General features: G+C 38.2%; 1 protein-coding gene across 3 annotated transcripts in view; it reads right to left on the bottom strand.

The window, feature by feature from the left end:
* Nucleotides 1-21610, bottom strand: part of SORCS1 (sortilin related VPS10 domain containing receptor 1) — a 549535-nt gene that overhangs the window by 4408 nt on the left and 523517 nt on the right. For all 3 annotated transcript variants that reach the window (XM_037804645.1, XM_037804643.1, XM_037804644.1), the window contains exon 24: nucleotides 11858-11957. In XM_037804645.1, the coding sequence (XP_037660573.1) occupies nucleotides 11858-11957 (100 nt within the window). The remainder of the gene's footprint in view (nucleotides 1-11857; nucleotides 11958-21610) is intronic.

Here is a 21610-nt window from a genome sequence, read left to right as displayed (position 1 = left end):
TTAAACTTGGACTATATGAATATATATGGATTTGTGTATGTGTCATATATCATACATAAATGTAGAAAGAATGGAGAAATGAATCCCCATGTGCCCATTATCCAGCTTTAACATCCACAAACTTGTGGCTGATCCTATTTTATCTCCATTTCCAGCCAATCCCCACAACCACTGAATTATTTTGGAGCAAATCTCCATAATGAAATTTTATTGGTAACTCTAAAAGGTATTGTGTCCCCCAGTATTATCACATCTTGTCACACCTAAAGTAATAACAAGAAGAAGGTATTTTAAAGGTAATCTTCTAATGTAACATCTTACTTTGGCACGGAACAAACTGAGCACCAGATAGGGGCCACAAATGGTCCAGAGCAGGAATAAAGCTAAAGTTTTAACTCCTAGCTGAATGCTCTCTCAGAATATTAGTGTTTTGGAGCAACTAAGACCACCAAGCTTGCTTGAAAGGGTTGGCATTTGAAATAAACGGAGAAACTGAAAGAGAGGAAATTGCTGTGGCCAGGCTCTCAGTAACACAGAAAGCAAAGAAACACACACACACACACACACATGAACACAGGTATGCCACCACAAATGGACTCCATTCCCTTCTCTCTCCTTCCTCCTCTTCTTTCTCCCCATTACAAGGCTAAATCTGTTTTTTAATTCTAAACTATGCAAACTCAAATTGTCATTCTGAAACAAGCAGCATTAACTGTTGAGAATTAGCATAATATTTGGGGGGAAATGAGCTTCTGTATCCCCAGTTCCAAAATGTGTGTTGTCAGGTCTGCCCCTTGTCAGTCAGGCACCGGGGCAGGCAGCAGCAGGTGGCAGCAGCCAGGACTGTCCCACTGCCCTCTGTGCTCCGTGGGTTGCTTCTGCTTGTTCATCTGCAGCTGCCTATAAACGAGCCTGTTACTCCTCCACTCAAGGGCAGATGCATATCTTAGTTTGCCCAACACTTAGGTGTGTTTGTGCGTGTTCTGCTGAGGAATGGAAACCTGTGATAAATGGGCTTTAGCTTGTTGTGTGGAATTAGCATAAATTAATCCCTCTCCAATTTCAGCCTAAACAAGGTAGAAGTGTGGCAAAAAGGGCTGAGCAGTTTCCTGGCCATCATTCATGCACAGAGTCAAACATATTGGATACAAGCAGTGCTCCAAGTGACTCAACATTCCTAAGCCTGGATCCTGGTGCACAGTTTCTAAAATCCTGTGGGGAACTTGGAAACGCATAGAATTATTACATACTATTCATGAGGATCTGGGTTGATTATAGTGGCTAAGGTAATAATAGCAGTTCTCTCTTGAAAAGTGACTGATAAATAGGAATGTTAAATAAATGGTCATAGACTGTGTACACAGGAGCAAACTCAAAAACCCACATTTGGGGTTAAATAACTCATCTGGTCCCTTTTTGGAATCAGATTCTGGCTCTACCACTTATGGGCTTAGTGCCTTCAACTGAATGTCAGTTTTCTTACCTGCAAAAGGGAGTTAAAACTAGTGCTTGTGTTAGGAAGTCGTGAGAACAAAATGAGATAGAATTTTTAAAGCACTGGCATAGTACCTTGAAGACAGTATTTTTCCAATAAATTTAGCATTGTCAGTATTATTAGTATCGTATTTTCTGAAAGTGCGTTCTATAGAAAATGAGTCCTGAAAGATGACAAACGAGTTCCATGGTAAAATAATTTTGGGAAATGATGCATGTTGCCCACCTTGGAGTTTCATGATGCATATCAGTATATTAAAGGTTCACAGCTGTCCTGAAGGAAACTCGTTTAACATTACCCTAGTGTTTTACAAACTTATTTAACCACAGACCCTTTGTAGAACTGGTCCCACAAAACATGCTTTAGGAAAAGGTTCACCCTGAGCACCACTTTCCCCTTCTCTGTATCCCTTTGCTTTGTTATTTCCAAGTTTCAAAGTCAACAACTTGGTGGCATCATGGATTCTTTTTTATTTCCTCTCCTGACCTCAAAGCATACCCGAGCGAGGCTTTAGTTACTAGTCCTGAATATCACAGAACACACATATGGTTTGAAACTTTTTTTCAGGGTTAAGGAGATATGGGAATAGCACAGAGAAAGTACATCTTCTTAAGAGCAGAAAGGGCAAGTGGGTGGAAGGGCTTCCAGTTATGGAGCATCCTTGGCCAGTGAACCTTCCCTCTAGTTCAAGGCCAAACGCAATCATGAGTCCTAAGGAACTCCATGCCCTATTGGGATAAATACATGATCCTGGAGGCTAGTCTGGATGGGATTTCCCAGGGAAGGCTTACTGAATAGCAAAGCACTGTCACTGGATTTAAACTAGGGATGAGTCTTCTGGAACACCCAGTCACAGGGAGTTGAGGCCACACTGCCCAGTCAAGGTGCTCATGGGTACCTCAAAGACCAAACCCTATCACAGCATTTAATAGTATGGAGGAGAAGGAAGGCTTTTGGTTTTCTAGGGTCAAAACATATGAGGAATCCTGGTTGCTACATGAAGTATTTTCAAAGTCCAGTCTACCTACTACCTGAATCACAATCAGAATCAGAATTATCTGGAGCACTTATGAAAATGAAGTTTCCTCAGCTTCACCCCCAGAACAAATAAAACAGTGTCGAGAGTGGGTCCCAGAAATCCGTATATTTAACGAGCTACACAGGTATTATTATGCACACTAGTTTGAGAATACCCACCCACTCTTATTCATAAAGGTATATTCATATACCTTTAAAATATGCCTGATCTTTCTTTACATTCTCTGGGTCATTATAGAAACCAACAGCCAAAAATCCACTGCCTTTGATTTGTTAACAGTAGTTCAATCTAGTTATGGCTACATGCTTAAAGGCATTTCAAGACTCCCATAAGAGAGTGGTCAGCCTCTCACAGATTACAACTTTGCTGGCTCAATTCTCCATACTTCCCTGTGTCCAAGCCTTGTGCAACGTGAGCTAGCACTAACTTGCTTTGACAATGGAATGTAGTGGAACTGATGGTGTGTCAGTTCTGAGCCTCAAGGCCTTACGCACTTCTTTCTGAATCCCACCATTGCCATGTGAACAAGCCTAGGGGATCCTGCTGAAGGATGAGAGACCACAGGGCAGAGAGCTTTATTATCCCAGCCCAGGATATCCTAGACCAGCCTATAGTCAGCCAACCCCCAACACTTGGATAGCCCAACCAAGATCAGCCGAGCTCCTTATTCAACAATCCACAACTGACTGTGGAGGCACAAGTGAGCACAGACAAGACGAGAAGAACCACCAAGCCGATCCTTAGACTGATAAGCAATAATACACGCTTATTGTTAAGCCACTACATTTCTCTGGGTGACCTGTTACACAACAATAGCTTACTAATACCTTCTTTCACAACACTCGTCTCTTTCAGCTGCTTATACCATCCACTTAACAATTCTTACCTTTGGTCTCTATTTCACCCAATCCTGGTGTGGATTTCTGTCCATACTGGCAGGGTTGCAGGGTATGAACAAGGTTGCCAAGCCTGTTTTCTTCTAAACCAGTACATTGTAAGAATGAAAGGGAGTGTTATTGATATTTATGTTGACACAACAGCTATAAGCCAAGACAGTCCCACCTGCTCTAAGTGTAAGAAACTTGGTGTCTAGAGGACAGCTTTTCCTAGCTTCTGGTATCTTCTCTGTATTTTATGTGTCCTCTTGCCTTCTTTTTTGTGCCAGTTTCTCTTGACTTTCTGCCTTGCCTTCCCCTGGGGGACCTGATTTCCTGCGTCCTAACTGCCACTTATTTCTAACTTGATTTGTGCTTGCATCATGATTCTGAACTGCTCATCTGACCACTCCCTGAAACCTTGCTTTCACCAAGAGTTTCCAGGTACATCCTCAGGCCTGGCCATCTCAAGCCAGGTACTCTGTGGTCATTTCAGTCCTTTACAGGCCCTGGGAACTTGGAAAAAAATGGTGAACAAGAATCTTTTAGAAACTAAACAGCAACTTCATCGCTGGCCCCTGGTGGATTTATGAAAGTAACACAATCTTTTAATTACATTTCTGGGAGGGGTGTGTTTAGATCTCTTAGCACCTGTTATTACTTATCATAACACCATAATGACTTAATAACATCAAAATCCAAAGAGTTCGTGTATCAATGAAACAACCTAAACATCTGAAGAGGAAAAAAAAAAAGAATATTTATTCTGTGGAAAAATAGAAGTCGGGAAAAATACCATCAGCATGATATTACTCATAAAAGACTTTTAAATGAGAACTATGTAGATAAGGCAACCAGAGACTTAAGAGACAGATAAATTTACTGGCTGTGGAAGAATTTCACTAGTATTAATATTATCCCTAAATGGAAAATGTTATCGCAACAATTCATTTCACTTTACAGTTCAGAGATCCACAATTCCTTGGCATCTGTGTCTATAATATGTGACTCAAATTATATTGTATTTTCTAAAGCTTCTTGACTAATGCTAACTCTGCCTGTAAGTGGAAAGTGTCTTTCTCAATATGAAATTGTAGGGCAGAATTCATGATATATTAGTACAAATCCATGACCTAGGCTGAATTCTGAGCTCTTTATCCCCACCTGCACTCCCTTATAACATACAGAGGGAGCAACTGAAGCCTGGAAATATTTATTTTCCAATATCTCTATGAAAATATCTGTTTATTACACCTGCAACACAGATTGAACTAGTCAGCAGCAACCACGGAGGCCAAGATAGCACAAAGATAATAGTTTTATTAAAAACCCACATATATCCTTGACAAAGAACAGTTTTCCTAAACCTGGAAGTTTAAACAAGGCAACTACTAGACAGAGAGGAGAAGGTAGGGGCAGGATTACTGTGTAATTTGTTTTGTTGTTGTTGTTTTGTTTTGGCTGTCCTGGGGATGTGTGGCACTTTCTTTGATAAATATTAATATTTCAGATTTTTTTTTTATCTTATGTATCTAAATTCCAGAAAAGCAGTGACCCAACTGAAAAGCGGAGAGAACTGCATCCTGATTCTGAAATATGTACAGAAAGATAGTGAGAAGTGACTGTATCATTTTCTGCCCATACTAGCACATGAATAGAATCTAAATAATATCATTTGTTTAACTTTCATAAAGCTCATGGCTAATCAATTACATCTGCCACTTGGATTCTCGTTCATGCTTTAATCATTTTTCAACTGCTTCACGGCCACAGCTTTTGGCTGGTCTTTGCCATTCATCTGGTTTATGGTTACAGTATATCCCAGATTCAGAGGCATGTTTCATTTTCCCTCTTACTCGCACTGTCATCTACTCATTCTGCCAATTCTGTTGGCTCCAAATATGCCGAGAAATTAGATTTTAATGTTTATTACTAATTTCCTCTTCCACTTAATATCACAGGCCCTTCTTATTTAATTCATGCCTCTGTTTTAGTGGATGCCCTGGGCTGTAAATCAGATTTATTGCTGGAGATAGACATGCACCTTTCCTTGTTATGCAGATAGGTTTCTAACTGTGGAGTGCTTTATAGCAGTAGTTGCTGAGACTGGTGAAGGAGCAAGATGCATAAACTTTGATTGGAGAACTTGTTCAAAATAGATTCCTGGATATCACCCTGGAGGATTCAGACTCAGGATGTGTGCAGTGAGGCCTCAAAAACCTCTACTTTTAAAAGCTCCTTGGGTAATTGTGATGTAGAGTCAGATTTGAGAACAAATGCTTTATAGCAGAGATCTCCTATACTGGGTTTAAAACTACAGAATAGGGTTTCCCTTATCCAAAATGGTTTGAGAGTCAGTCAGCTCCAGCTCTTATAGTTTAGCTGTGCAGAAATTCCACCACCCAAGTTTTAGTTTACTGGCCCAATAAATACTCTCTGAAATGCAAATAATCCATGAAAGGTGGTTGTTTCTAATTTAGGATGGATTGTTATAGTTAGGCTTTCATGTTCTCCAAAAAAAAAAAAAAAAAAAAGCCAGTGTTGCCCCTTGCTTGCTTTAACATCTATTCTCATGATTATACCAGAGAAGAATTAACAAGTGTTTAAACTGCTTCTCCACGCAAAATATAATGACTATATTTACTCGTGACTATGAGGCCTCATGAGAGCAACAACAGAGTTGGATGGAGCTTGGAAGATTTTCAAGCGGTTTTCTCTTATATGTTTTATGACATCACACCCAACATGAGACACTAAACTTACCTTCACTGACAACCAAAAGCAAGTCTCCTCCTCCTAGGTCTCCATCTCCATCAAATAAATTACCATCTCTCGCCATTTGGGCTGAAAACTTCTATGTGGAGTTACTTTGTTTAAAAAGACAAAGGATGACTGACTACCCCCAAACCTGTTATTTAAAAATTCCTTTAATCTGCCCTTTCTTCCCATTCTCCTCATGTTCATCATACTTTTTAATCTTAAACCTGTGTTAGTGGAAGTTTCCTCACTAGCACACAAGGATGATGGACAACAAACCCTATAGGAAAGTGGCATATTTGTTTTCTCTGACTTTTATTCCTCTACTCTGTTCATAGTTTTACCTTCAGTAAATACATCAAGATAGGAATATTTGGCAATTTATCTCTAGATGCCCCAACCATGTCAGACTATGCATTACTTTATATATAAACCATACAGGGTCACCTTGCTGTGCCTTTGCTCAATATAGCTCCTCAACCTGACATGCTAAAGTTCTCTCTGTTTGGTGAACTCCTTTCTATTCAACATTAATACTCATCTTTTATTGAAACTTCTCCATGAAATATTTTTTATTCTCTTCATTTAGAATTTAAAAAGAGGCATGCAACTGTATTTGTGCCTCAGGTCTAGTCAACATAGAGTTAATGCAAGTCCTAATTAATCACCTTCTACCTGATGAACCATGATTTTAAAGAAGAGGAAACACTGGAAATGGGCCCTGCCCATGAGTAGATTCCAATTTAGAAGCAGCAATGAGAAAACCGTTGGCATTTCAGGGCTATGTTCTTATTGACTCAAGTCTGTTTCATAAATGCTATAAGAACAAATGGTCTGCATCAGATAAGGACCCACTTTGAATCTTGTTGGGATAATTCTCCTTAAAACGACACCATAGCTCTTAAAATACCTAATACAGAAGGCCTGACTGAAGGCCTGAGGGAAAAGGCTAGCAAAACGAGATCCTCAATCTGATGACACAAAAGATATGAAGGTCTGGGGAGTCTGATAAGTAAAAATGGCATAATCTAAGCTGTGTGATCTGGGCTCCACCATGGTGAGGATACTCTCTGATACTGGAAACACATCAGCAAGTGATCAGAACAGTAACATAATGGCCAATAAATTATACTTGCTTTGATCTGTTTCAGGAATAGTCCTCTTTCCACTCTTTCTCCGATTCTCTCTCTGATCCTTTATTCTGGGACAAAGAACTCCAGGGAGAAGAGGCCCAGTTTTCCTTCAACCCACCCATTCCCTACAATGTGTATATAAGCAATTATGATACATATTAAGGGATACCTGCCATAAGAAAGGAACAGAAAGAGGTTTTCCCAGGATAGTTACTGGATAAATGAATTAAAAGCACCATGCTCCAGTTATTTGGTAAGAAGTAGCCTGTGGAGTCAGATTCACAAGTGAATCAATTGGATATGAAGGTTGACTAGGGAAATGGGGTTTTGAATATCTCTCTTCAGGTAATAAACAAATTCTGTGTTTAATTATTTATAAAGGAACTATTTACTGAGTACGCAATATGTGCAAGTCCTCTGATAAAAACAATGATGAAGACAATATAAAGATATGATAGACCCTTGTTTCAAATATGAAGTCTTGTCATGACAACTAGTTTAGAACTGGGACCCAAGCTGAAAAATAAGAACCGATGAAATTGGTAATTTAACTTAAACTGGTTTGGCCAGTGGTGATCCACATGGAAGGTAAGCCCTTTTCCCATAACCAAGGGCAATTAATCCCACTGCTGTAAATTACAAATGGCAAGGAATAATGCAAAGTAGTGAAGAGCTGAAAAGATCTCTCCAATTCATGCCCATAGTCTGTGTTGTAGCTGGAAGTCTTGGGAAGAAAGACTTAGATCGCAGGAAGAAGGGCTGTGAAAAGGGAGGTATATTATTGGGAGCCCAGATAAGCACATCAAGTTTTGAAGGAGGACCCCCCACAAAATAGATATGTATGATGCAAGATTAACAAGAAGATAGCAAAATGCAGATACGTGGAAAAGCCCATGGAGAGAATGTTTGGGCCACAAAACCTTTGTGGCTACAGGATTCTTCTCTGTTAGATGTGAGGGTAGGGCCCCTTGTCCCTAACATTTCAAACCACATCATCTGGCATTGTTGAACTTCCTGTTAGCACTGGCTCAACCACTGGCATAGTTATAGACTATGTGGTTAATCAGCTCCAATTTGAAGAGTGAAGGAAGAGCCTGCCAAAGACTGACACAACTGTGTCTTGGAAACTTTTGCTATATTCAGTTTAGCCATGTTTGTTATAATAGGCTTAGGACTAATGGTGTCCCTGGGTGCAAAGTCACAAGAGCCAGGCTGACTTTCAAATACAAAAGACAAGGTTTGAGTCAAAGCTGGCTTTTCAGTGATTGTGAAGAGGAAGTAAAAATTATGAGGAATTGATTTGCTGGTAGAGATGGCTCTCCTAAGTTAGCTCTAACGATCTGATATGTGTTGTTTTTTTTCACTATTTAAACAGGATGGTAGATGTCTACCAAAGACAGTAGAGGGAATTCTCCTTTCACACACAGAAAACTTGGCACTTGAGGGGGTGGGGGAGTCACAATGAATATGATTTAAAAATCTATGTGATTTCAGACAAGGGAAAAAAGATATCAAGGCAAAGGTCTATGAAATGACTTTATGAAAATGAGGGCACTGAGCTGAGCCTTAAGTACAAACAGATGTAGGAGAAGCAGAAAGGTGGAGAAAGGTGGAGAAGTATTCCAACCAGGGATAGTATGAGCAAAAACATACCAGTCCTTCCAATCCAAAGCCCAACTTGATTGATTTCTACTCCCTTTTCCAACTATCTAGGTTGTTTTGCAATGTCATAGCTTTTGTCTGTTAAATATGAATGCCAACTGTCATCAGACTCTAAAAGTCAAAGGATCCATCCAAGTTATAGTATTCCCTCAACCTTCTTGATAATATGCTTCTTGTTTTTTTCTGTATTCTCACACTATTTCAAATCATTCCCTCTGCAAAGAGAATTTCAGAATGATAGCTGTCAGAAGTGATTAGGCCCTCAAGAGAAATTACACAGAAACCTAAAAGCATTGGAATGGCTAAGAACAAAACAAGAACTATGTTCAAAGTTTAGCTCAGCTTAGATACCAAAGTTAATAAATTCCCAAAAGAACATGTCAGGGGAAACGAACTAAATCCAGTCTCTAATGACATCCAGGTATCTGGAAATGCTTACCTTGTGATCTGATAAAAGCAAACAGGGAAAAGAATTTGAAAACCAATATAAGACTAGTAAATTCATGAAAGGAGACAGTTCTTTTCCCTTAGAGACAAACCAAATTATGCATTGCCTCTCTCACCAGTAACATACTCTGGCTGAAATCTTTTTAAGAGAAGGCTGCTGAACATCTGCTGAGCAATTAGTGGAATGCAGCAGTGTGCTGTAATGGTCCCTGGGAAGGTATTAGCAATCCTGCTTGTGAGACATGAAATGTTGCAAATCGTGGTCCTTTTTTTTTTTTTTCCTTCCTGCAGTAGGATGAGAAGAAAGCAAAGGGAGTTGAGTTCCTACAGAAATCTGCATCAAATGCCCTTCCTCACTATTTATTGTTTTCCCCAGTCTTCTTCCTCCTTCTCTTCCTGGTTACCCAAATACGAATGTTTTAATAACAACATAAAGGAAACTGTGGCAAGTGGCTCAATCCACTTATCTGCCCCACCCCCACCCCCTCAAGTGCCAAGTTTTCTGTGTGTGAAAGGAGAATTCCCTCTACTGTCTTTGGTAGACATCTACCATCCTGTTTAAATAGTGAAAAAAACAACACATATCAGATCGTTAGAGCTAACTTAGGAGAGCCATCTTTACCAGCAAATCAATTCCTCATAATTTTTACTTCCTCTTCACAATCACTGAAAAGCCAGCTTTGACTCAAACCTTGTCTTTTGTATTTGAAAGTCAGCCTGGCTCTTGTGACTTTGCACCCAGGGACACCATTAGTCCTAAGCCTATTATAACAAACATGGCTAAACTGAATATAGCAAAAGTTTCCAAGACACAGTTGTGTCAGTCTTTGGCAGGCTCTTCCTTCACTCTTCAAATTGGAGCTGATTAACCACATAGTCTATAACTATGCCAGTGGTTGAGCCAGTGCTAACAGGAAGTTCAACAATGCCAGATGATGTGGTTTGAAATGTTAGGGACAAGGGGCCCTACCCTCACATCTAACAGAGAAGAATCCTGTAGCCACAAAGGTTTTGTGGCCCAAACATTCTCTCCATGGGCTTTTCCACGTATCTGCATTTTGCTATCTTCTTGTTAATCTTGCATCATACATATCTATTTTGTGGGGGGTCCTCCTTCAAAACTTGATGTGCTTATCTGGGCTCCCAATAATATACCTCCCTTTTCACAGCCCTTCTTCCTGCGATCTAAGTCTTTCTTCCCAAGACTTCCAGCTACAACACAGACTATGGGCATGAATTGGAGAGATCTTTTCAGCTCTTCACTACTTTGCATTATTCCTTGCCATTTGTAATTTACAGCAGTGGGATTAATTGCCCTTGGTTATGGGAAAAGGGCTTACCTTCCATATGGATCACCACTGGCCAAACCAGTTTAAGTTAAATTACCAATTTCATCGGTTCTTATTTTTCAGCTTGGGTCCCAGTTCTAAACTAGTTGTCATGACAAGACTTCATATTTGAAACAAGAGTTTCAGTTCAGCAAAAGAATCTGACTGAAACATCTTTAAAGTGTGATAGGATAATTAGTTAAATGAAAGCTGGACACAGATAATAGCTAATGAAAGAGAAGTAAGGGAGGAAGAAAAGGGAGGAAATGTGGGTGGTCTCTAGAATTGGAGAAGTGGACTAAGCTCGTTTCCTGCCTATCTTGACTTGGGGTCCCTGGTAAATTGTAAAGTGAGTATTTCTAACAAATCAAGTTACCCCACCTCAAAGTATGTTGCCTTTGAGGATAAAGACTATTTCCCACTTGTCTTTGTACTTCAGATAGTACCTGGCAAGGTACTCTGAAAATATAAGTACTTGATAAATATTTACTATTAAAATAACAATAATACTACTTCTACAAGCTTAGATTTACCTGCACTATCACTGAAACCTAATAATAGCCTTAGAAGGGGGATTTTTACCCACTTTTTGAAGGGGAAGAAACAGAAAATCAATGAGATTAAGTAACTATGCAAGATTGTGACCAATTCAAAGTACAATGCCAGGATATGGCTCTGCATAACTCCGAAGTCCCAGCTATTTCTAATGCACTGCTTTATCCTGAAACTTAAAAGAAACAAATTCTTTGTAACATGAATGATTTGAAAACATGGCTTTGCAGAAAGACCTGGGGAGAAAAAAAAGTTATTTGTAAAGTTAACTTTATTTTCAAGCTTTCTGTTGAGATGAGGCATGCTAACCTTTGGTCATTGGAGGAGCATGCATTTCGGTGATTCACCAGTGGTTTTTGCCAGGGACCAGGTGGGAAAGGAGATATTAATCTGTTGCCTAACTGGGTCCCCACTAAGGTAGAGACTACAAACAAGAGAACATCCAAATGACTGATGAATGATTTCTGAGAAGGAGGCACCATCTAGTCTTGGTTATGTTGAAGAAAACACAAATTGGGATCCCCCTTTGCCAGAGCCACTAGCCAGAACCCAGGAACACTGAAACTGACCTGCTGTTAAGTGAGCTGCGTGGACAAGGACTTGGACCCCAGGCTTCAGCTCAAAGTGCACCGAGTTTTGGTTGAGCTTGTGGATCAGTAGTTCTGCTATCTGAAAGAAGAGGTGTCATAGTTAATGTCACACTGACTGTAAATAAACATGTTGAAAATTATTATGGTTACCAAAGCATCCCAGTGTTATAGCTGTGAATAATAAAAATGATTTTTAACTGATTTTGATTTTTTTATTTAAGCATTTGCAAACAGAATTATTTTTTAAGTATGACTTGGCTTTACATCCTAATTGCTATAAAATGGGACAAACTATTAATCATATAATTTCTACTCTCTTAAAATGTTATCCTATGTATCTTAGAAAAGCCACCCCCTGTTCTTTGAGACATTTGTTAAGTGTTAAGTACTTAGAGAAGTAGATAGGTCCATTTCAGACACTTTAGTGAGATTCATACATATTTTATTTTTGATTGCAGAGTCCACCTTATTCCTCTTTGTGCCACCTCCCCTCCCCAAACCATACTGTGACTTTCACAGAATAGATTCTTTGTGAATAATTTTGAATGATAAACATCATTCTGCTATAAACAAATTAGCAGAAACAAAGTATGACCATGACTTAAGTAATGAATTGGCTAATATTTGTTTGGTGCTGACGGACATTAGTTAAACTGCTCTTTGGGCTGACAAATGTGTGCTGGACAGATGTGTGAATTCAGGGCCATGGACTATCTAACCCTAAGAATGGGGTGAAGAACCTTGTTTGGGTGGTAACAGTGTGAGGTAAGGTGTTTTAGATAAGGTAAAATTCGTTTCACTTGTTTAAAGTAGAAAACACAATTCAATTTCCTCTGTTTTGCTTATACTTTTGAGGAATTTCTGAAATGCTCTCTGGGGAAGTCATGTTCCTGTTATTTTCCTTGGGTCTCCTTGCCATATTTTTAACATTCCATTCATCAATTTAATGTGTGCTATTTAAGTCTAATTAGATGCTTTCTGACCATCTTTCACCTAGTTAAATTCTTACTTCATTTCTTTTCCATTTAGTCCACTCAGTCACCAAAATGACACCTCGGATCTCTTTACCCATTAAGCAGGTGCTGATGGCAGTCACTCCAAGCAGCCTCCTGTGGAAGCCCCAGCTTAGCAATGGAACTACACTGCCCTGCTGGTGACCTTCTTTGCTGAATGACAGGAACTTGGCAAGATCGGCAGTGACCCATGGTCCAGCACCTGGGATCCAGTGCAAGCCCAGCCTCTCAAACGCTGCCATTCGGCAAATGATGCAGGAAAAATGAGATTGTGACAAAACACCAACTGTTGAAACAACTGTATTCTGTATTTAGGCCCCTGCTATTCTTGGGCACTAGGAATTGTCCAGAGAACTTCTGAGGTGCTCTATTATTCTCACCAACATACCCCACCCTCACCCCCATCAGAATGGTCCAAGTTTACAGAAGTGTGCATTTCCAATATAAACTGCAGAATGGTTTTCTTCTGTGTGCTCCAAAGTGTTGAATGAATAAGTTCCTGTTCTAGCATATTCTTTTCATTCAACCGGTAGGATCTTTATAGGAATCTCAAAGTGAATTTTTTAGTAAAGATCTATCAGAAAGATTTTTACTATAATACACGCATGCACACCCATAAAAATATATATATAGAAGTGTGTATATATATATTAAATTGTGACTATATATTAAATAATATAATTATATACCAATATATGTGTGAAGTACATATATGTAGGTATATAAATACATATGTGTATACATATACATGAAATATATATATATAAAACACTGCAAAAAATGTATTTCTACTCAAAAATGAAAGCTTGTCAGAAGCAATTAAGGAACTGCTTGGTTCTATATGTGTCCATATGTGCACAAAGGGGAACTATGTATTGGTGAGAGAGAGATGTCCATTTGTCAATCAGTTGAAGTGCTATTTACTTCTTGTCTGAGGATGTTTTCTCCTTAAGTTAGTTATATAAATAACTAAGCCAGAAAATAGAGTTCACTAAAATAACATACTTCTAATTCATAATCTCCAGGAGAGTCTCCTGTGAAAATAATAACTTCCTAGATTTGTTGTGCTTTATAACATTGCTTTGTTGGCTTTGCCTGTATCATTTACGAAATTAAGCAGGCATATGCAAAAATAATCTGGTAGCATAAAGTATTTTTCATGTATTTAATTTTTATCAAAGGACATGCAATAAAGAACAGATACTTTGTGGGAAAGAAATTATGTTCAAGAAACAAAACTAAATGAAATTTACATTGCATACACGAATAAGCTCAATTAGACTAACCATGTACTTTTCTACTCAAATAAGTTTGAAATGCTATTGATAGAACTTGACAATATTTTAAATGTTTTCCTTGCCACTTGCAGAAGTGTTTATCCAGTAGTATTATCCAGTATTTTCACTTCATGAGATGTTACATATATTTTAAGTATATTTAAATGCATTGAACACTTTATATTATTAAAATGCTTATTTCTTACTATTTCTTCTAACACAGTATGTCATATATGTTAGTATTTGTAATTCCATGGATTGAGCTTAAAGGACATACCTAAGTTTATCCAGCTAATATTTGAAAGTTGAGCCTAGACTTTAGGTTTGTTTGACTCCCAATCCTAGAGTATTTCCATTCAAAACATGTTCCTTTAACCAGCTGACAAAGAGAGGAAGCAAAGGATATTTGGGGAGTGGGCTGGCTTAGCAGGTGTAGAGAATGAAAAAAAATGCAGTATTTCATTGATAATGCTGCCATATCTGATTCCATCTGTGAAGCACACAACTTACAACATCAGCACCACGTCAGCCCACCAGTATGAGTTAGAGGACAGGATTGCCACATTCTGTGCATCAGTGAATATAATTTGTAACGTTTGGAGGGTCTCCGTTTGATTAAGAAATGTGTGAAATAAATGACAATATATAAAACAGTGTGACAACAGCCCAAAAGAGAAGAACAAGAACTTGCCTGATAAAGGCACAAATGAAATAATGTGTGATTGCTGAGAGATTAAACCTACTGAAGCAAGAATAATTTATTTTTCTTTTCTGTCCACTGAGGAGTATGTTGTCTTAGCAAATTATATTTATCTTTTGCACTCAACATCCCTCTTCTGCTGCTCTCCCACACAGCCATTTTCTAGTCTCCTTTTAGCTAAATAATCACAAACAAAGAAAACAAAATTTATTACTCTCTGTATCTGCCTATTTGGTGGAATAAACCTGGAATTCAAAATCCATCCACATTCATTTAAAGTACCGCTTAAAAAATAAAGTGGAGAATCAATAAAACTACTAGGAGAATGTGGTGGTTTGGAACTGTATGTACCCCAGAAAATCAAGTTCTTAATGCTAATCCATTCCTGTGGGTGGAAGCCTATTGTAAGTAGGACCTTTTTGATGAGGTTACTTCAGTTAAGGTGCGTCAAGGTGGGTCTTAATCCTCTTATTGGAGCCCTTTATAAATGGGATGAATATGGAAAGAGAGAGAGAAGGGAGCAGAAGCAAGAAGCTAAAAGCAATGAAACCAGGAAGGGAAGGGAGAGACCAGGAGATGCTGCCATGTGCCTTGCCATATGGCAGAGACCCAAGGATCGCTGGCAGCTGGACTTCAGGAAGAAAGCATCACCTTGATTTAGCCATTCTCATGGCCTCAAACTGTAAACTAGTAAGTTCCCACTGTTAAAAGCCAACACATTTTATGGTATCTGCTTTGAGCAGCCTAGGGAACAAAAAACAGAAAGCTACCATCAAAAGGATGTGCTTGGAAGTATTATGAGTTTAAGAAGCATGATCTAATTTCAAATGTTTAGAAAACAGATTAGATAGATAAATGGATAGATACAAGACAGATAGATAGATAGATAGATAGATAGATAGATAGATAGATAGATAAATAATGCAGACAGATGATGGATAGATAATATAGATGAATGATGGAGGGCTGTAGAAGATAGATGAGATAGATTAGATAGAGAGAGAGAGAAGAAGGAAGGAAGCTGGGAGGAAGGAAGGGAGGGAAAAAAGACACAGCAAATGTGGCAAAATGTTAAAATTGGTGGAACTGGGTAACTAGGTGGGGCAGGCACATATTGGAATTCTCTGTGTGGGGGCTGTATTATTTTTGCAACTGTCATGTAAGTTTGAAAATATTTCAAAATAAAAAGTTTAAACAAACAAACAAACAAACAAACAAAAAGGATGTGCCGGCATCTGCTGTGGAGCTATTTTCATCTTCTTCCTTGGGAAAGACAGAGATATAATGTAGTAGTCACAATAGGCTAGAAGACGCTGAGGTAACAATATTAAAATATCCGGGGTTTAAAATGAAGGTATATTTCTTGCACACCCTTCATATCCAATGCAGGCATACAGTGGGGCTCTAGTCATCATGATTACTTGGGGACCCAGGCTGGTGGGGCAGCCACTATCTCAAACATTTTCTCCCACTACTTATAGGGGGAGAAGGATCTGCAATCAGCATTTCAGAATTTCAACTTGGAAGTGATGGAGATCACTTATGCTCACAACTTGTTGGCCGGAATTAGTCATTTCGCTCAATTCAGACTCGTGGGTACAACCCTACTGTGTACCCAGAAGGTGGTGGGCTGGAAATATTTAGTCAAAAGCAATGATGGTTACCACACAAATAACACACTTAACATCTGAATAATTTTTTGTCACTTTTTTTTTTTTATTGGAGAAGTTGTAGGCTTAGAGAAAAAAATCATGCAGAAAATACTGAGATCCTATCTATACTCCCTCATGTTCACAGTTTTTCCTATGATTAACATTTTCCATTAGTGTGGAACCTTTGTAACAGTTGAGAAACAATACTATTTTCATAATTATACTATTAACTATTGTCCATGTGTTGCACAGGCCTATGTGTTTTTTAAAAAAATTTTATTCCAGTAAAATGCATACAAACTGATATTTTCCCTTTTAACTACAATCAAATATAAAATTCAGTGGTGTTAATTAAACTCACAACGCTGGGGTAACTTAACCACCATGGAGTACCAAAACTTTTCCGTCACCCCAAATAGAAACTCTGTACCAATTAAGCATTAACTCCTCATTTCTGACCCCCTCCCCGGTCCATGGTAAACTTTATTCTAGTTTCTGACTCCATGAATTTGCTTATTCTAATTATTCCATATCAGTGAGATCACACAATATTTCTTTGTCCTTTGTGTCTGGCTTATTTCACTCAACGCAGTTTCTTCAAGGTTCATCCATTTTGTCTCATGTATTAAAATTTCATTCCTTTTGATGGCTGGATAATATTCTATCGTATATACATTTTGTTTGTCCATTCATCTGTTTATGCACACTTGGGTTCTTTGAAAAAACATGTATTCAAAATTTTTCCCATTTTTAAAGTGGGTTATTTGTCTCTTTGTTATTGAATTGTAGGAGTTTTTACAGATACTGGATATTAATTAATATCAGGATACATGGTTCCCAAATATTTTCTCCCATTCTATTGGTTGTCTTTTTACTTTCATGATGAAATCCTTTGATGCATAAGTTTTTAATTTTGATGAGTCTCATTTATCTATTTTTCTTTTGTTGTTTGTGCTTTTGGTGGAAAATCTAAAAAAACATGGGTCAACACAATGGTTCTGAAGATGCTTCCCTATGCTTTCTTCTAGGAGTTTCATAGGTTTTGCTCTTATATTTAGGTGCTGATCCACTTTTGAATTAATGTTTGTATATGGAGTGAGGTAGGGATCAACCTTCATTTATTTGCATGCAGATATCCAGTTTTCCCAGCACCATTTGTTGAAGAGACTATTCTTTCCTCATTGAGTGGACCTTGTATCCTTGTTAAAAAACAATTAGCCACAGATGTGACGGTTTATTTCTGAACACTCAATTCAGTTCTATTGGTCTATATGTCTGTTCTTGTGCCAGTACCATGCTGCTTTGATTACTATAGCTTTGTACTAGTTTTAAAACTGGGAGGTGTGAGTCCTCCAACGTCATTCTTTTTCAACATGGTTTTTCCTGTTGGGGTCCCTTATCCTTCCATATAAATATGATGAGTGTCCTTTCTATATGTGCAAAGGTGGCTGTTGGAAATTTGATTGGGATTGCATTGATTCTTTGAACCAATTCAGTCAAGACCTCAGCTTCCTTGGTTCTGCCCTTGAAGTCATTGTCCTTCACTTCATCCCTTCTCTGTCCCTTTCAGGCATTGCTTCTGTTCATACAAATTTTTTAAAAAAAAACCTTGATTGCTTTGCCTGTAGTTCCAGAGGATCCAAATGATCATACAACAGAACTTTTCACAGATACTTCCCGGATAACTACATTTCCAATTCTGAATTCCTCTGAGATGTCTGACTGGATCCATGTTCACTACACACTCTTCAGGTTAGGGATCTGCAGTTAAACCCTCATGTAGAGCACTGCCTTCTAGAGAGTCCCTTCCTGTAAGCCTAGAGAGGTCCCTGATAGAGCCACTTCTGGCCCTAGTATCATGGCACACTACCTGGATAGGCTGAGAATTTTCCAAATTGTTAATTTTTGGCTCCTTTGTGCTTAAGTGCTTAATTCTCAGCTCTCTCATTTTACTACTAGCTGCAAGTAGAAGCCAGGCTGTACCTTCCATCTCTAACTTGGAAATCTCCTCAGCTAAATATCCCAGCTCATCGCTTTCAAATTCTACCTTCTCATCTAATATCAGAACACAATTTGGTTAAGCTGTCTGCCACTTTATAACAAGGACTGCCTTTCTCCCAATTTCCAATGACACATTCATCATTTCTTTCTAAGGCCTCTCTGGAAGTACCTTTAATGTCCATGTTTATACCATTAATCTGTTCGTGATGAATTATGCATTCTCTAAAATGATACAAAGTTTCTCTTCAGCTCTCACTCTTTCATGAGCCCTCAAAAGTCTTCTAGCCTCTGCCCATTACCTAATTCCAAAGGTATTTCCACATTTTTATGTATTTGCAATAGCAGCACCCAACCCCTGGTACCAAAAACTGTTTTAGTTTCCTAGTCGCTAAAAAAATACAATGGGTTGGCTTAACAACAGGAATTTATTGGCTCAAGGTTTCAGATTCTAGAAGGCTTGCTTTCGCCTTGTATCAGTACTTTCTGGCTGGCCAGAAATCTTTGGGGTTCCTTGGCTTTTCAACCACATGGCAATGCACATAGTAGCATGTTCTCCTTTCTCTTCCAGGTTCTGTTGACTTCTAGCTTACTTCTCCCTGTGGCTTCTCTTTTTTTCTGTGTCCAATTTTCTTTCCTTATTAAGATTTCAGCCATATTAGGTTAAGGCCCACTCTCATTCAACTTGGGAACACCTTAACTTTATGGTCCTGTTTACAAATGGGTTTATAGCCACCAAACTAGGGTTTGGGACCTACACATGCCTTTATGGGGAACACGATTCAACTCCCAACAGTCTCCTACTATAAATGGAGAACTGGCTATTTATCCCTTCAAATCTGTCAATACTTGCTTCATATATTTTGACATTCTGCCATTAGGTACATATATATTTATAACTATATGTCTTCTTGTGGGATAAACTCCTTTATGAGTATATTAGTGAACATGTTTGGCCCTTGTAATAGTTTATGATTTAAAGTCTATTTTACCTGATATTACTATAGCTATCCCAGCACTCTTTTGGTTAGTATTTGTATGGAATATTTTTTCCATCGTTTCACTTTCAACCTACCTGAATCTTTGAATTTAAGGTGAGTCTCTTGTAAAAAGCATATAGTTGGGTCATGCTTTTTTATCCATTCTTCCAATCTCTGCCTTTTGACTGGAAAATTTAATCCATTTACATTTAAAGTTACTAATGATGATGCAGGACTTCTACCATTTTTCTATTTGGTCTTAATAAGTCATATACCTTTTGTCCCTAAGTTCTTCTCTTAATGCCTACTTCCATGTTTATTTGATTTTTTTGTAACGTAGTGTTTTGACTGTCTTCTCATTTCCTTCTATGTCTTGCAGATATTTTATTTGTGATTACCACAGGGCTTAATTATAACATCCTAAATCTATAACAATCACGTTTGATTTGATACCAGTTTAACTTCAATAGCAGACCCAAATATTGTTTCTAAACTTGCTGTTCTACCCACATTTTTGTTGTATTTATAACAAATTATATTTTACACACTTGTATGTCCAAAGCTATATATTTATCATCACTTTTATTCATTTTCATTTTAGAAACTGTAAGAAGTAAAAAGTGGAGTTACATACCAAAAAATAATGCAATAGTACTGGCATTTATGGACACTTTTACTGCTGCTTCAATCCACTGCCTAGCATCCTTTCCTTTCAGTCTGAAATACTCACCTTAGCATTGCTTGTAGGGAGCTCTAATGGTGATGAACTCCCTCAGCTTTTGTTTATCTGGGAATGTCTTAATCTTACCCATATTTTTGAATGCCAGACTTGCTGGATATAGAATTCTTGGTTGGGAAATGTCTCCTTTCAATATTTAAATACGTCATCCCACTGACTTCTTATCTCCATGGTTTCTGATGAGAAATAAGAACTTAATCTTATTGGGGCTCCCTTGTACATAACATGTTGCTTTCCTCTTACAGCTTTCAGAACTCTCTCCCTGTTCTCAGCATTAGGCAATTTGTCTCCTATGTTTCTCAGTATAGTTCTCTTTGAGTTTATCCTGCTTGGGAGTCATTGGGCTTTTTGAATGTATATATTCATGTCTTTTCTTAAATTTGGGAAATTTTCTGCCATTATTTTTTGAATATTCATGCTGCCCCTTTCTCTCTTTCTTCTCCTTTTGGGACTCCCATAATGCATATGTTGATTCACTTGATGGTATCCCACAGGTCTCTTAGTCTCTGTTCACTTTTTTTCATTCTTTTATCTTTCTGCTCCTCAACTGGAATCATTTCTATTGTCCTGTCTTTGAGCTCACTGTTTCTTTTGCCAGCTCCAATATGCTGTTGAAACCCTCTAGGGATTTTTTCATTCCAGTTATTGTGGTCTTCAACTCCAATATTTGGTTCCACTTTAAAATTTCTATCACCTTACTGAGATTCTCATACTGTTCATTAAACATTTTCCTAATATCCTTTAGTTCTTTCTCTGTGTTTTCCTTTATCTCCTTGAACACACATAAGATCATTTTTAAAAGTTTTTGTCTGGCATGTCCAAAATCCGGTCATCTTTGTTGATGGTTTATTTTCTATCTTGTTCCTTTGGCAAAGTCATCACTTACTGTTTCTTTTTTTTTTTTTTTTTGCCTTCTAATTTTTTGTTGCACACTGTACATTTTAATATTTTAACATGCTAATACTGGGATTTTGTCCTTGAGGTGGTCCTTAAATTTGTATCCAGCTAGTGATATAACAGATTTTCTTTAGTGCCAGAAATTAACAAACACAATCAAGCCACTGCAAAAAACACCTTTCACAGTCCTTGCCAATTGGCTCTATACTGGCTGGTGCTCTCCTTCAGACTTTAGCTCTCCAATAAAGATAAGCCTGAGGCAAAAGTGAAATGCAGGGTCCTCGCCCTCTTTTCTCAGCCTTCTTGACCTGGCACTGAGCTGGCCTTAGCAATTCCCCATTTACAGGAACTCGAATGCCCCCCCTCTTTCCTATGAAATAGACTTTCCTCCTCTCTGGAGCACTCTGTTGTATGTCTTAAAGCAGATAATCCTTTGTCCAGGCGGCTTTGCCTTAATTGTTTCTTACACTGCTTTA

This window comes from Choloepus didactylus, chromosome 15, assembly GCF_015220235.1.
Source record: "Choloepus didactylus isolate mChoDid1 chromosome 15, mChoDid1.pri, whole genome shotgun sequence".
NCBI lineage: Eukaryota > Metazoa > Chordata > Mammalia > Pilosa > Megalonychidae > Choloepus > Choloepus didactylus.
Note: the sequence above shows the minus strand (reverse complement) of the source record. Positions and strands in the feature narration are given on the sequence as shown.